Source organism: Teleopsis dalmanni, chromosome X (assembly GCF_002237135.1).
Source record: "Teleopsis dalmanni isolate 2A chromosome X, ASM223713v2, whole genome shotgun sequence".
Classification (NCBI taxonomy): domain Eukaryota; kingdom Metazoa; phylum Arthropoda; class Insecta; order Diptera; family Diopsidae; genus Teleopsis; species Teleopsis dalmanni.
In genome coordinates, this window is record NC_051848.1 from 86,958,478 (window position 1) to 86,976,019 (window position 17,542).

A 17,542-nucleotide genomic window follows, 5' to 3' on the forward strand; every position below is an offset into this window, starting at 1 on the left:
ATGCATACCAGCAATCATGCCTGATGAACAGAAACATTTTCATTTCCTTTTTCATTTTGACAAGTACATATTGACAGTGATACTGACACTGACGCATATCACATAACCCGAAGGTTACTTTACCCCATCAAAGTTTCACGCAAACAATTTAGTGTGTCCTATTTAAGGATTCATTTATGTTAAGTATATTAAGCATTTGAGTTGAGTTTTATGTTACGCATATTGTACGATTACATATCTTTATAAATTCATGTTTACGGTCAGAAAAGCATTTACGGACAATTTATTCGCTATTGATCGACTAGAATTATTACCTTCCACTACTCAATCTAAGGAGAGTATAGGCGAGTAGTTACTACCGACTGCTGTTTAACGCGGTAGAACGTTCGAAACAATAAAGACATTGGTTAGTGAGCCAATACGTAAGTTTCCCCGTAGTTATTGTTTCACCGTTAGTTTGTTGGACAGCTTTTAGAAGTTGAAAACATTTAGTCGTACTTAGTCTCGAGTCCCAGAAAATATGTTACAACTGTTCAGTTGTCGCAATCACATATAGCATACTTTCCAGCATACTTAATGCCTCTCTGATGTTTTCAATAGTACTTTTTTGTTTGTCCAAATGCTAAACAGATTTTGCATTATAGTATAATTTAATACGGTTCAATTGGTTCAATTACTACTATCGTATTTACAATTTTTGTTATCTGGAATCTGTTTTTTATATCCTCAGATACATAATGAACAACTCAGAACGTGTTTAGTTCTCAGCTTATTTACAGCAAATTAATTGCTTTTCAGGCAATTCATTTCCAAATCAGCAGTGAAAGATTCCAAATCCCACGAGTGATAAAGTTAATTTATAATCACTTCGATCGGTCATACGGAAATACGAAGAAATCTTATTATCTACAATCAATTTTGTAAAGGTTTCGTATTCTACCTTATTTAATAGCTTGACAGAAAATTTCTTTTTCACAGCTTTTAGTATATTGATATATACCTATCGATAGCTATCTATATATTTTTGCCACCATTTAAGAAAATAACAAGATAAAAATATAATCGATTAACGTTGACTAATTTTAGTTTGGTTAGGCTGTAAAGGATCATCGTTACTTATTTTTGTAAAATCTGGAAAGGACACCGCCTACATTTTTGGGACGTCCTCTTCTTCAAGATCCAAAAATCGAGTAAATTTCGGGTGTTAATTCTTTCTCATCAGTAGAAAAATCGGCTTCACTATGCCGTTGAGTAGCGTTTACTATCTCATAAGAGCTAATGAAGCTTTTTGACAAGCTCATTTATTGTTACAAACTTTTCTTATTCCCTTAGAGTATAACTTTTTTCACTCTATTTTGCTACTATTTGATATTCGCTCATCAACTATTATAACAGATTGGAAGTGACTAACACATATATTATACAGGGTTGCTGATGGAAATTGCAACAAAGTTAAACTCTCTATTTTGTTTATTTTTGTTAAATGAAAGATGGATGGAAGCATGCGAAAAGAACTTAAAATGTTTAAAATTATTTATCTTAATGCAATATGGCCACCTCTAGCATAAATTATAGCCTTCAAACAGCCAATGCAGACGATCGACATTTTGATATTTTTTAATGCCACCTTTACTTTTTTAATATACCCCAGACAGAGAAATCTAAAGAGTTTATCAGGTGTACCGGTATGAAGTGAGCGTAAAGATACAAATGTTCCGACAGGGAACATTTATTTGTTTGCTATGACATGTGTGAAATATATTTAGTATACATCAAGTCATTGAACAGACAACATTATATTTTTTCATCGTGTTCATCAATGTCGAATTTTGTACCAGAAACTGATGATTTGCGGAAAGCATTAATTTTTTGTTTTCATTTGAAGAAAAGTGGTGCAGAGTCGCATCGAATGCTTGTCGAGGCATATGGTGATGATGCTCTATCAGAAGCAACATGCTAAAGATGGTTTCAACGGTTCAGAAATAATGATTTTGATGTGAGAAATGAAGAACGTGGAAGACCGCCAAAAAAGTTTGAAGACGCCGAATTGCAAACGATATTGGATGGAGATGACACTTTGGGTCAAAAGCAAATGGCAGAAATGTTAAATGTTGCACAACAAATAATTTCTAACCGTTTAAAAGCTATGGGAAAGATCCAAAAGTGTGCAAAATGGGTGCCACATGAATTGAATGTAAGACAGATGGAAAACCGAAAAAACACTTGTGAAATTTTGCTTCAAAGACACGAAAGAAAATCGGTTTTGCATCCGATTGTTACTGGCGATGAAAAATGGATTTATTTTAAGAATCCTAAATGGAAAATATCATGGGTTAATCCGGGACAACCATCAACATCGACTGCAAAACCAGATCGATTCGGCAAGAAGACAATGCTGTGTGTTTGGTGGGACCAGAAAGATGTGGTGTACCACGAGCTCCTAAAACCTGGTGAACCCGTCAATGCTGGTCGCTATGAACAACAAATGATAAATTTGAACCATGCATTGATCGAGAAATGATCAGAATGAGCCAGAAGACACGGCAAGGTAATTCTGCTCCATGACAATGCACCTGCACACAAAGCAAAACGGGTTCAGGATGCAATCAAAACACTTAGCTGGGAGCTGCTACCCCACCCGCTGTATTCACCAGACTTGGCTCCTTCCGACTACTATCTGTTTTCATCGATGGGACACGCATTGGCTGAGCAGCACTTTGATTCCTACGAGGAGGTCGAAAATTGGGTGTCTAGTTGGTTTGCTTTAAAAGACGAACAATTTTTTTGGCGTGGTATCCACAAATTGCCAGAAAGGTGGTCAAAATGTGTAGAAAGCAATGGCCAATACTTTGAAAAAAATGTTTTTTACTTTCCTATTAATAATTAGTGTTTTATTTTCACCAAAAAACGCTCATTTCATAAAGGTACACCTGGTATATCATAGCCATTCTGGGTTGAATGGCTGAAAAACACCATCGCGTGCTTTGTGCGATGGTGCTGAGTCCTATTAGAATGTCCAACGCCTGCGATCGAAGTGCTTATCTGCTCAGAGCTTTAGTGCTCCCTTTAAAATAATTTCCCGATAGATTTGAGCATTTATTTTCATCACACGGTCAACGAACAGGAGCGGAGAGCAAACATTGGCCATTATAGTGGGCCACACCATCACCATCGTTGGCGCCTGCTTTCTGGTGGCCATTCGTATGTTTAAAATTTCAACTGACCTCTCTGACAAATAAATTTCGAGGTACTACTCAATTAGAAATGGCGACTCATAAGAAAAAATCAAATTCGGCGACCCACCACTCTCGGTCAAACGAACGAACACTTTAGCTTTTTCGACTCCAACTTTTTAGAGCGAGTTAGATCATGCACTTTGTTCAACTTCTATGGCTTTACTCCGAGCTCATTTTTCAAAATACATTTTTTCTCGCGATACTTTTAGCTCTCTCCTAAGCAAGATAATAAACTGTCAAATGAATTAATTTTGAGATTTCTGTCATTATTGGTTTGATAGCTAAATGGGTGCAAAGTTTGTTGCAATTTTTGTCAGCCACACAGTATATTTTTTACCTCTTATTACACTAATAATAGTTTTTATAATTAAATTTAATATTAATAATTAGTTTTAATTTTGGTTTTGCTCCCTTCTACAAAAGAAATTATAACTTCTGCATAATGCAATGCAACTGTTTGTATTTGGGATTGCACAGTCGAAATCTTCAGAATAATTCTATAAACTGAGGAAATGTTATAGTGAAATGAGAAAAAATCGATGTGGCTTGCAGGAAGTCTTAGGAATATGAGGCAACGGAGTCATATCTTAGATGTTTTTTATTACGAATTCAGTACCAGCTAGCTAACCTTCAGTATAGTTAGTTTTGTAAAGTAAAAGCTATAGAGATAGAGAAGCATTTTTATGATATCATTGGGATTTCGGATAATTTCAGCAAATCGAAGTGCTATAATGAAAACACGCACATATTAGAAAAGAAAAGAAAAACTTCAATGGACAAATTAGATGCGCACGATGTCGTATACAAAATTTCATGGGGAGGTGAAGGGTCTAACATATACCAGCAGGTACATGTTGGTACAACAAAAAACAAACTTAGGATGAGAATCGCTGGTCACAAACACGACATAAAGAGCAGATCAACTCCCAATTATCAAAAGACAGCATTAGCGACCCATTGTTCTATCATGAACCATACTCCAAATTTTAAAGAAGTACAGATCATCAACAAAAAGCCAAATTATAGCCGTAGGCTTATGTTGGAAATGTTACACATAATTCATGTTCCGGACAATCAGAGACTCAAATGCATAAAAGACACGGAGGGTCGTTCACACATCTACAGGTCTCTGATCAACCATAGGAAAAAAATTTTATGTATAATTAATAAATTTAATAGTAAAATTTTCGATTCCATTATCTGTTCATGTATTTTTGATTTAATTTTAATTTTAATTGTTTTTAATAAATTTAATTGTAATTAATTGTAATTTCTGAATTTTTGTTAAGCTCTTGAGTTAATAAAATTAAATGTTAAAATTTCAAGCATTGAAAGAGACAACAATGTTTGTCATTTTATTAAAGTGACTAAATTTTTAGTTCAATGTCAGCAATCGCGACAACCAATATATAGAAAGTTTACTGATGCCTAAATCTTCAATTTAACAATTTCTCCAGTTGTCATTTAGTCACATCTAACAATATTTCGTTTTTCGATGTTTTCACTATAATATGATAAATAAATGACCTAATAAACTTTAATTTCGTTTCAGTCGTGAATTCAGTCGTGTTCCTTCGCATTTTGTATATACTTATACAAATCACATTTGCCTTGCAAGTCACTGGAGCTCTACGCTCCACCTACACGAAGACGCTCTTTAGTCTGCTTCATTAGCTGCCCTCTTGACTTCTGGTAAAACAACCAGCTAAATTAATGGCAATCAGTCTCATCGCTCTTCGTCAGTAGGCCTAAATTAACATAGGACACACGCAATCAGACTGAATCAGGATTTGCAAGTCCCTATCTCAATGACAGTGTCATTTGCTCTAATCCAGACCCCGATCTGGGGTTCGATTTCCTTATACCTAAAAGAAACTGGGCTTTAGACAAAGTGGTTTCTGTTAACGCGGTAAATACCTTCAAAATAGATAAACGTGTTGGCTGTTCCATATTTTCCAATAAACTGGCTCTTAGCTTTTTGATAACTGCAAGCAGCAGTTATGGCAATCCCCTAATTAGTAATAATTGGGTCGTAAGCGATCAGTTCCCCGTTTTAAATTTAAATATATATAAAAATATGAGTTTTCATTTTTGCCCTTTAATTAAGTTAATTAATCATGTAAAATTAATATTTCCTGTCCTGTCATTCATAAACTTTAAAAATGCTTAAATGTCAATAATCACAGGCGAATTTCACAACTTATAAGGACTGAAAATAAAATTACTAATTACTTAGTCCTTTTATTACTCCAGCGTTACCCTCACACCAATAAACCTTGGCAGCCAAGCAAAAACACCACGAATTCTCATTATTGTGTACCATCCCCGCATTCATTATTCTTCAAGCACAAAATTTAAAATACACAAATTTTGATTAACTTATAGAATTTCATGCATTTTTAATCCTTTTAAATAATTAAATAATTCGTCCCTACTTCAACCCATCAAACGCCAGCAAACGCCAGCAAACGAAACTGAATTTTCGTTGCATTTTTTATGAGAGTTCTCAACACTGAATCCCGAATCCTGAATCCTGCATTTTTAAGTACTTAAAAGTTCATTTTACCTTTTTAACTGATTTTTGGCAGCAAATATTTTAAGCTTTTTTAATATTTTAAACGAAAAAACAACAACAACAATAACAGCAATGGAAAAAATGAACGATTATGAAAGGATTACGAGCTAATTTTTTTTGTTGCTTAAAGTATTGCCAAAAATCCCCCCAAAGTTGCTATGGAAGTAATTGACCAACAGAAATATTGACTGACTGACTGAGTGACTAAGTGACTCAGTGACTGACGAAATAATATACACAATGTAAAAGTGCGATAATGGCGTAAGGGACGCGGAAGCGTAAGTAGTGGAGTTGAAGCGCTAGAAGCTCTTAGCTTAGCACTCAGCGCTTTTAATTAACATTGGCATGACTTGATTTTGTGCCTCTTTATTGTTGCTATTTACCAAATAGGTAGCAACAATGGACTGCTACCTGGCACTGCTCGCAGTCCACATACTTATCACACCTATGTTCAGTAGTTTATTACTAATGCTGTCAGCGCTGCGACAACGCAACCAACGACTCTGTTTTTAATTGCCTTGAATTCTTTGACTTTGCTTGTTGGTTGTTATTACTGCAGATGTTGGTGTATTTATTGTTGCCACTGTTTGTGCTCTATATGCACACATACGAACACAATGGCTATAGTCTTGTGCAGTTGCTTGCTCTAAGGCTGGCAGAGAGTTCGATAAAGTAAAACCAAAATTAACAACAACAAATGAGCAAATAGAATGTTATGTTAGTAACTGACTTGCGAGTTATATATTTTTCGACCCACACACTTTAACTTCTTTCCGGTTTGCTGTTGTTGTTTGTGTTTTATTTTTAGCTTAGCCGTTGGCAATACTAATGAGGCGATTGCTTATATTTTTTACGTCACTTGGGAGGACTGTTCTCGTTTCGGGGTTAATATTCTGCAACCCTAAATAAAATGTTTATGTGATTTTCGTGTTGCATGTATTTGGTGTACGGGTGTAAGTGTGTAAGTGTGTAAGTCCTGAAAGTCCCTTATTCATGAAAACACACATTTCCATGAAATTTTTTTGGAACAAACATTTCTAATTGAATTTTAGATTGAATGAAATTTAAAGCGCATTTGAAATTTAATGTTTTATTTTATGCAAATTTCTCTTATAACAATAATAACTTTTTAACCCCAATATATTATTTTCTATTATTCTTAATTCTTTTCTAGAAGTTGCATTATTGGTCCCGAATTGACAGTAAAAGTATGTTCAATTGGCACTGTGATAAATCGTACTGCTTATGTAACGGACTATTGCCAATTAGAAGGTGCTACTGGACGTCAAACGCAACCTATGCCCATACGCTGGATGGCTTGGGAGAGTGTTCTCTTGGTAAGTTTACGCAATATAATTATTATGTGGAAGCTAGTGCACTTAAGCACTTATTATTGTCTATTATTATTGTCTATTATTATTGTCTATTATTGTCTATTATATTATTATTGTCTATCACTTCCATATAATACATTTCGGAATCGCTGTTGAAAGTGTTTTGTTACAAATTGATATTGTGATAAAGTTTAATATTTTTCAACAAATTTTCTTAATGAACTTACTTATTGTAGCTTATATTAAGCATGTGGTCGAAAAACTGTATAGACTGAGGCTACAATATAATTCCAATAGATATAAATAATTCCATGAGTTCTTATATTAAAAATTATGTTACTCTCAATTAATCCTCAGCACATTTTGTTTGTAGTGTATCTATCACTACGGTTTGAATTTTAAGACACATGTAAAAAACCTCATAGTTCAAATAAATGTTTTATCAGAAGAACTTTTTTTTCAAAAAGCAAAAAAATAAAATAATACGTTTAAAATATGAACTATTTGCAACGAGCTAGTCCAATTCCAAAGGCCTAATACAATTCGAATAGCTCGTTGGAGTCAACAACATAATGTTAAGAAGCTTCCAAGTCCGAAAAACTGTAAATTCAGACCAATTAGTAATTCCTTAACCGAACATGGTACTGTTAACTACCAGCTTTCAAGACGGAACTAAGCGAATACCAATTCCTTTAAATTCTGTAAAGTGCAGAGTATAATTGCAACCTATATTATCTACTTATGCACTGCAATTATTAGTCAAGAGATATTTGGTTTGTCAATAGCACTAAATTTTTCGTTTCAGCTCAGGAAACTCAATCCAGAGTTCGTACAATACATTTTTTTATTGCAGTCTACCAATTCTCTTCTAAAAATATAGCTGTGTAAGTTTACATTTAATAGGTGTATTACGAGAATTTAAAAAAAAACGTAAAATTTTAATTTTAATAATTTTCTTTATTATCGCCTTCAAAGTACTCTCCTCCTGCGGCAATACATGCATGTTAACGCTTGATCCAATTTTCCATACAAGTTTTATAGGCCGCCGAAGGTATGGCCTTTAGTTCATGCAGCGAATTCTCTTTTATGGCTTGTGTAGTCTCAAAACAGAGGCAATTTGAGTGGGGGGAAGAGGAAAAAAACACACGGGGCCATATCTGGAGAGTACGGTGCTTGGTTGATGATATTGGAAGAGTTTTTGCCCAAAAACTGCGACACAACCAACACTGTGTGAGCCGGTGCGTTATGTTGGTGTAAAATCCATGAGTATTTCTTCCATAAATCTGGCCTCTTTTTGCTAATGACCTCACGCAAACGACGCATAACGGCCAAATAATATTCCTCATTGACCGTTTGACCGGTACTATTAAATATCATTAGTTGTGTTATTGTTATATTGTTATTAATATTGTCATATTACTGTATTAAACTGTTCATATAAAGATTAGTAATTCATTCATACTTATTTATCCTTAGTTCAACCAATTCAACGAATTATAAATAGAAATTTAGTACACTTATTTTATCAATTGTTGCCGTACATTTCATTTAAATATAATCACATTCAAATTTTTCATACCACTCTTATGATCACTTTCAATTTCAACGCCTGCCGTTTCGATAGTAGAAAACTCACTCTACAACTTACACTTTACAACTTTACAACTCACTTTACAACTTAGAGGTACTCCTCCTCAAAGACTAACTCACGACTCCGATCGACTGGGCGGCAGACTATTCAAGACTGCCTCCCATTAAAAACTCCAGAAAAGTACTGCCTTCGTAGTTCTGTTATTCTATGTTTACATCTACGACGAAAAGGTGAAAGCATTGATCATGGGATTCACGCATGATCGGAACTTTCAACAAACCATCCTGCTAATTAGCAGAAAAATCAAAAATAATAATTGTAATTTAGACCATTAGCTCAATTAGTTATTGGTATTTGCCAATGTTGGAAATGCCTAATAAGCTTTATCTTTACCCACATATAAAGATAATATTTTATATAATATATATAATATATATTATATAATATATATTGGGTGGAATTAACGAATTGTACTGCTAATAATTGCTAGTAAAATTCTAGGGTATCTGGTCAAAACTAAATAGACAAAAAGTTTTGCATAGCACTGATTAAGAAGTATTTCACAAATATAGCATTTTCTTTTTTAATTTAACTTTCAATTTTTAAAAATTACTTACTATATGTTTTTTAAATACATTTAATCCTTTTGGTATATATATTTTTATATTTAAAATATTTAAAATATTTTCACCTTAATTAATTTTCGTATTAAATGGTAAACTTTAATACTTACGTCTGTCTCTCAAGGACGTACGTCATCATGAAAACATAGTTTTCGACTTTAATGTCAACACATAACTTATTTAATCACCCATGACTGTGTCATCAGCTTCCTCTTGCAAGGATCTTAATTTTTAACGCAACAAGGCACGTATTAACTTTGCCTTCAAAAGTTGATACATGGATAAGGATCTATTATAATATATTTTCCCATGGCTTAGCTTGTTTTTTTAATTAAACTGTTTTAATAGTTTTACTATAAATTTCCGTTGATTTACATAAACTTTAACTTTTAGAAGCATCCTTGCAACTGCAACGCTTTTAGTTATCCATGTCATTATCGACAGTTTTCGCTTTAATTAGACTTATTTTGGCTAGCAAAATTTTTGGAAAGTATTTCTAGTTATTTACAGAAAAGGTACAGTAATCCGTTTGCTGAAACAAGCCGCTCCTCCGGCCCATTGACATTTTTATAGCAATGGTAAAAACTTTATAATAAAAAATTTATGAAGAATTTTTTCGAAAGTTTTAGTTTAATCCAATAATATAAAAACAGAAAAAGTTGTTTTTGACGTAAAGAAATGATTTCTTAATTATTTGCAGCTAAACTCTTATTAGAAAGCTTCAATGTCAATATTAAAGTGTCAGAATAAAATACTTAAGTTGATTTTTAAGCTTGAAAAGGACAATTTGACCATTTCACATAAAAAATGTCAACCATTCCAAAGTTTTGAGCGGACGTAGTCGATTAAAACGCTTTGTAAATCACGTGTTCTGGTCGTGAATAGGTTAATGATTTAGTTTATTCTAAGCAATTTTTTTTTTTTTTAAAACTTCCAGTACCTAACCTATCACTTATTAACACAGAAACCATTGAATACCGTCGCTTTCTGGGGTACGTCACACAGACTCAATTAGGCACAGACACTAGAAATTCAATTATAGATAATGTACATAATATTACAAATTTTATAGATTTTCTAATATTTATGCAGCTTATATACTATACAATAGTACCATGACAATAAATACACAATCAGCTATACAACGTTCTTGTCTCGATTTGAAGTTTATTAAAAAGCACTGATAACCGATATCCTTTTTTACTCATACTAAGATAATAAATTTATGCCGAATTATGAAAAATTTTGACTTAAGAGGTTTCAATTTGATCAATATTGAACATATACCCTGACCTAAAAGACCTATTGTGCGCCTAAAGGCGCAAGTAGAACTATTCTAGACTATTCTAGACTGTTGCTGTGGGCTTAATTTCACCTAGAGTTTTATTAACCTAGAGTTTCAACGAAGAATCACTCTTGCCAACAGATGTTACTTCGGGCTAAGTAACAACAACTAACAAGAACCATGCTCTACATATCTCATTCCTATACTGCTGTATGGTGCAAAAGCTTGGACAACTATCAACAAAAGCTTATCAATTTGTTTTAATTATTAATATAGAAAATACTGCTTCTTCTAATAAAAAATACTACAAATATCACCTTTTTAATAAAAGATGGGAAGATTCAACAATATGTAAGCATCTGTATGCAATTTAGCTATTTTCCATCTGTATACAATTCAACAATCTCATTGAGATGCCCTGTAGAGATATCACTCTTATGGCAGATTTTCTATAATGACCAGAAAACCATACTAGAAGATTGAATCTCCCCTTCAATCATTTATATCACAGCTGTGAGAAAGTGCCTATCAGCTACTCTGTCTTTGCCCGGGTCAAGCACGATGGTGATTCAACACTTTAGTGGCCTCCTTTCTTGAGGATCTTAATCAATTACAAGATCTCCCACTTAACAGTATTCTAGTTCTAGCGTCGCCAAATGTTCTAATTGATTTTAAACCCTAAATATAAACCCAAATAAATGATGACACAATGGGCCGATAGACTCAAGTGGATCCCCTAGGAATCGCATGTAACTTAACCTAACCTAAAATTCCAAAACATTTAACTTTATTATAAGTTGTTAAATTTAATAATATCCTTTATGGGAATAAATGCTACATTTGGTGTATTTGGCCGCTCTAAGGTGCGACAATAGATATGTCTCTTGCTAAAGTCTGTTGCTGAAGTCTGTGATGTTGACATCACTTTAGAATCTGTCAAATATTATCTTTTCTGACTAAACTTTGCATGAATTTAAATTTTTATTGAAAAAGTGAAAATTAAAGTGATTTGCATATTTAAAGCAATGTTATCAAATTTTAAATTTACTTTTATAGCAAAGTTAATCAATTTTAAAAATATTTATGCCTTAATTTAATTTATGCCTTAGCCTTAGCAGCTAACAAGTTCAAAAATTAGATGTACTTAAATTGCACTTTCTTAATGTATTCTTGATCATTTTTAAATTTATGAAACTGAGAATTTTATTAAAATTTTTATTTGCAATCAACTTTTGACAGTTAACTGAAATATACTTTAAAAGATAAGAGACTTTATAACTAGTCTCTTAGTGCAAGAGAGTAGTGTTGTTGTTTTGTGTACAAATTAAACGCTTCAGCTAGATACTTATATTCTGGATCCACTTTGGAGTGGCCGAATTCACCCATTGTCTTTTTATTATTATACTAAAATAAAATCTTTGATGAAATTCTTGTTATAAAGCTTGTTTAATAATATATGTAGTTTTCAACGCTTAAAAACTATTTGCTTAAGTTTTTAAAAATGAAAAACAAATGAGAATTAAGTATAATATTATATTTGTGATATCAAATTATACTATCTTATTGAAATAAAATAAATTAATACCATCAGATGGCACATAGTGATATCTAATAATAATAACATTTAATAAAATAAATTTATATTTTATGTTATATATTTATATTATATATAGCTTAGCTTGGGGTTAGTAAGGATTTTAACAGGTGTATCTGATTTGCAGGTATCTGATTTCAGTGCGTTAATTTTTTCATCATTATTGACTTATATTCGTTAAATTTAATTATACTACATATAATTCACCGTACAAGATACATAAATCCAATACCCCATCGTGTTACCTCGATACAAACAGTTAATAAAATTAATTCAACTAAAACAAAAACAATTCATATAGAATTTATTCTTTGTTGTCCTGTGAAAGCCACTGGCAATTCTTCTGTTCAAACATAATATGCTCGCATATTTCAACAGCATAACATTTTTAAAAGAAACCGTTTTTACGCCAAATAAACTCGACATTTCATTAAAATCTGTGGTTAAATATATTTTACGGATGTAACTCCCAAAGCAAAAACCGCACTAAATAAATTAATTAACAGTGCGAACATCACAATCCTGCGCTCACTAATATGTGCATGTGAGCGTATGTATATATATATATATATATATATATGTACGTATGTATGTGACCACGGAATAAAAGGGAAAACATTTTGTTTCATATTGTGTTGCTCTGGGGCATAACATCACCCGGGAAGAAGACAAATGCAAGCGCACACATATTAACATCTGCGAAAAGTTACTGACAGTACCAGAAAAGAATTACTAACTTCCATCGATCTGAAGACATAATTTAAATCGGTACAAATACTAAAAACACAGATAGGTAGATAATTAAAGTAATAATGATAAGTTAGGTTAGGTTCAAAAGGCGTGTGCTGACAGTTGCCAGCACTTCCACTCGGAGGCATATATTTCCCGTTGTGATACCCTTAACAATTATGCCGGAAGAGGCGAGTTGCTAACTGTTGTTATTCTTGTTAAATCATTTGGTTTTTCAGATGAAATCGAGGAGACCCGATAATAGTAGGTTTAAATCAATTAAAATTGGAAATAATCATAATAATTTTAAATAATTATCAGTAATTGTAATGATACGTCTTAAAATATACCGCTGTGTACTAGTCTGGCTCTTATTAACCCTTCAAATTGCTTCGTTTAGGTATTAATAAGAACATACTTTTTTCATTTTTCAATTTAGTTTTTATGTACTTAACATTATGTCAATGTCACGAAAATAGGTCTTGACTTCTTTGAGAACGTGCAAGTAATTGAAACGTAGCGTTACGCAGCATACAAGAATAGGAACAATATAAGTAGGTAGAAGAGCGATATTTTTCCCAAGGACGAACTAGAAGAAAATTTATATTGCAGATTTACAAGCGCATGTTATCAAAAAAACTTTTGATTATTCAAAAAAAGTATTATCAATCTAAGATACATGTATATAAGAAACCTCTAAACCATACCATAAATGCAACATGTTACTGGATGGATAATAGGGGAAATTGATCTCTTTTACCATCTTAGGTTGTGTTAGTTCGTTGCACTGATATTGTACTCATATTCGAGATTGTTGCTGGCCTTGATTGTAAATTTGTTGTATTTTGCGATTGATAGCTTAATGACTTGGATGAAGTCTCACTCACCAAGTATGAGCCTTGCCTTAGGAACGCACTAGTGTGACAACTTCTTCTTCTTCTCCTTCTTCTTGTTCTTGTTCTTGTTCTTGAATTAGTGCTATTACGCACTTTTACTCTATAATGGCTGGGGGGCTTATCAACTCCTAGATCATATTTTAATGTTGCCAAACGATTTTATTTTCAATTTCACAATTTCAATGCTGGTGTCTATTCATATAAAACAACGTTGAGTGCATGCCATCGATTTACAAAAGCAAAATAAACAGATTTTCGGAATTAAAACCTCATGGCAAAATTAAATATTAATCTAAGAGCACAAGAAATGAGAGGCAGAGAGAAAACAATATTGCCACATATTTACATTTTACATGGATGGATGTATATATAAGCTTTTGGGTAAAAACTTTAAAATTCATAAATTTCGCTTGCTTGTGTATATATGTGTACATGAGGCAGAATACTCCTACAGGTTGATTTTAAGTGAAATCCTTCTTTGAAATGGATGGTAAGGAGTTCAGGAGAGAATGTCTAAAGCTAAAATGTTTAATATTTAGTTGTAGCGGATTTTTGAAAACACGAAACAAAAATTTTACTAAAAAAGTATTCCAAATTCGCAAAATTTTAACTTTAACCCATTGGTGTCAAAGACTTTAATTTACTAGGGAAAAACGGATTGGAAATTTGATCTCAATAAGCCCAAATACCGTTTAAAGACACTAATACCGTCAAAGAACTGAAATAGCAAATATGGTAAACTTTATTTTTGTCTCCTCAGTGTTATTAGTGATTCCAAAAACGGATGAACTATTTTACAGGCCTTAATATTATTTTATTGCAGGTAAGAACAACAAAATCTTTAAAGTAAGGGTATGACACGAAACTAATATATCAATATTGTCACATGACCCATATACAACCTTCACATGAAATATTAAATACTTCCATCAAAAAAAGTTCTCCTTTCCTATAACACAGATAAACAATATATAAATAAAGCCTCCCCTCTCCGTTGCATCTATTGAAATATATCTTCATATCTTGTGTGTATCGACGACAGTCAAAACGAAGAAGACATAATTAAAAACGAAGACTAACTATGGCTATTCTTCAAAAAGAATATTTTTAGAACCGCAGACATATGAAAATTAAAACAAAAAAAGAATTGTGTATACGTTAATTGTGAATCTAATCATATTAATGTATATTATCTGAAATTCACCTCATCAGACGTACTGTTACATATGATTCATACTTAAGAGTTGAACTTAAACAAGCTAATTGTGGAATTTGATGGAAAGTCGTCTATTTTAAGTAAATGTTACGCGAAGGTCTGTCGAAGTCTCAAATAAGATAATATATCTATATTCTCGTGAAAAGGTTCATTACAGTGAATTCAATATCATGACGTAAAAACATACAATTATTTTCTTGAAATAAAACTTTAAGTAATATATTTTTCAAGCAAAATAGCACTTTTAATCATTTTTTCTATATTGAGATAATTTTACAACTTTAAGCTGAACTCAGCACGGGTTGGCCCAATGCAATCGATCTGAAATTTTCTTTTCCTTAATTTAGCATGAAAAGGAATATTTTGAGAACCTCGGACATATGAAACACAAAAAAAAATTTCCTGTGTCGAAAATGAAAATCCGAATATTTGTCTCAAATTTGATTTAGTTATTAATATAAACATATCATATAATATAGAGTATAGATCAATGTATTATATCCGAGCGTCCGTTTGTTAGCACACTTAAATCCAGTCTTTAGAGATGTTCCAATCACAAAAATTTTATAAGTAGAAAATTAAATCATTACATACCTATTGAACTAACGAACGTTTTTAGGATATATTATCCATATATTCTAAAATTAGGTTTAAACCTAACAAAAATTAATTTCATATATTTTTAGGTATTGATTTTAATTGTTTTATAAGAAATTTATTAAAGTCAATTGATAGTGTAAAATATTTAAATGCTCATGGATATGCGTTTGTTTTCCTTTCAGGGTAAATTTACATCAAAATCTGACGTCTGGTCCTTTGCTGTAACGATGTGGGAAATTTTAACATTTGCACGTGAACAGCCCTACGAGCATTTAACCGATGAAAAAATCATTGAAAATATTGGACATATCTATCAGGATAATAAAATGCATGTAAGTTAATAAACACAAAATCAAATTTTATTCTAACGATACGAAAATATAAGTATAATTGCCTGGTAAAATAAATATAAAAAGTTTTAGACGCATAATAGACACTTCAATTTGACAACGAAATATTAACAATTTTGAGTAATTTTGTTACTAAGCTATAAACCATTGTAGCTTACTTCTCGAAATATCGAAAATTATATACCCAAATCGCAAATCAAAATTAAAACGTTCTCAGAATAAGATAAATGAAGCCGAACGAAACAAAAATGTTGTTACATTTTACTGAAAATGATAGATAGGCTTCCCTATCTATTATTCTGAAATTCCTCAAATCAACATAACTAAAATAAAAAGTTTAAAATTAAAGCACTTAGATTAAAATTTTAGATGTATTGGACCCGCCACTAGAATTCAATGGCATGAGTTTGTGAGGATGGAAATTTGTAATAATTTCCAACCTACATAAATTTAAATAAATTTCGAAGAAATCTGAAATTAAAATAGATGTGAGGATGGAAATTTGTAATAATAGAGAAATATATCTTAATAAAATAATAAATACATACCTTCTTTGTTCATCCCCACAAATTTATTTAAATAATTTTCTAATAAATTATTTTTTATAATTATAAAATTAAATTATAAATAATTTAATAAAAACAAGAAGCACCGCACGCAAAGTTACAAGAATTATCAAATCAAAACATAACAAGCAAATATCAAAAACGTCAAAATAGAAATTCGCCGCAAAGAGATAGACGAGATCGGTTGAGCGCACAACTTGAAGAACAGTACGAAAGTAAGACATACAAACGGGAAAGTAAACAAAACTTCACAAAACAGCAGAAAACAATTGTATGTGCGCTACACAAAAAGCTCGTCTGATCTGTATAAAAGACGACGCATTTTTGGTAAGGGTAGTGAGTCTTGTATGATCACTCGGTGGCATTGTATGTCAAAATATAAAATAAATAAATATAAAAAAATATTGTCTGACACAGTGGCGGTTTTAAGCCTAGTTGTATAAATTACTAAAATATATATATAATTGTGTACAAGTGCATGGGCGGTTTTAAGTCAAGACACTTGGACACTATTGTATAGATATTCTATAACCGTACAAGGAAATATATTTTTTTATATATACACTAATCCTTCTGTCCCACACAGGTACGCATTGAGCAAGTAATCATACGAAGATACAAACCACGGAACCAGATTAGAGATCACCGAGCTCCAAAGGAACAACCTCCAGATACAGCAGAATACCAGGAAATAATCTCAAGTTTCTCAAGTTTAATCACGTTTAATGAATTTACTTTGTTTTTTTAAAATACTATGTCATTGAATTGTACACATTAGTAATCTCAAGTTTACATAATTACGTTTAACTAAATTCCTTTTTTTTAAATACTATTTTCATGAATTAATAATATTTTAAATAAATCTACATTTAAAATTTAACACACAATCTTTTATTTGAGAAGTCCTGTCTCCGCGAATATAAATTTATTGTAGCGACCCCCTGGAA

At 32.0% G+C, this 17,542-nt stretch overlaps 1 protein-coding gene across 1 annotated transcript; it reads left to right on the plus strand.

Annotated features, from left to right (window-relative positions):
• The first annotated feature begins 6,067 nt into the window (after positions 1–6,067).
• On the plus strand, positions 6,068–16,251 carry LOC119688649 (discoidin domain-containing receptor 2-like). The gene is made up of 4 exons (XM_038103319.1): positions 6,068–6,072; positions 6,986–7,148; positions 15,862–16,011; positions 16,183–16,251. The coding sequence occupies exons 1-4, from the start codon at positions 6,068–6,070 to the stop codon at positions 16,249–16,251; spliced, it is 387 nt and encodes a 128-aa protein (XP_037959247.1).
• The last annotated feature ends 1,291 nt before the right edge of the window (positions 16,252–17,542 follow it).

Bases quoted from the DNA above. Each gene is read 5' to 3' on its own strand.
- LOC119688649 (XM_038103319.1), top strand. The intron at 7,149-15,861 runs GTAAGTTTACGC...TTTTCCTTTCAG, and splicing joins CTTGGGAGAGTGTTCTCTTG to GGTAAATTTACATCAAAATC. The intron at 16,012-16,182 runs GTAAGTTAATAA...AAACCATTGTAG, and splicing joins ATCAGGATAATAAAATGCAT to CTTACTTCTCGAAATATCGA.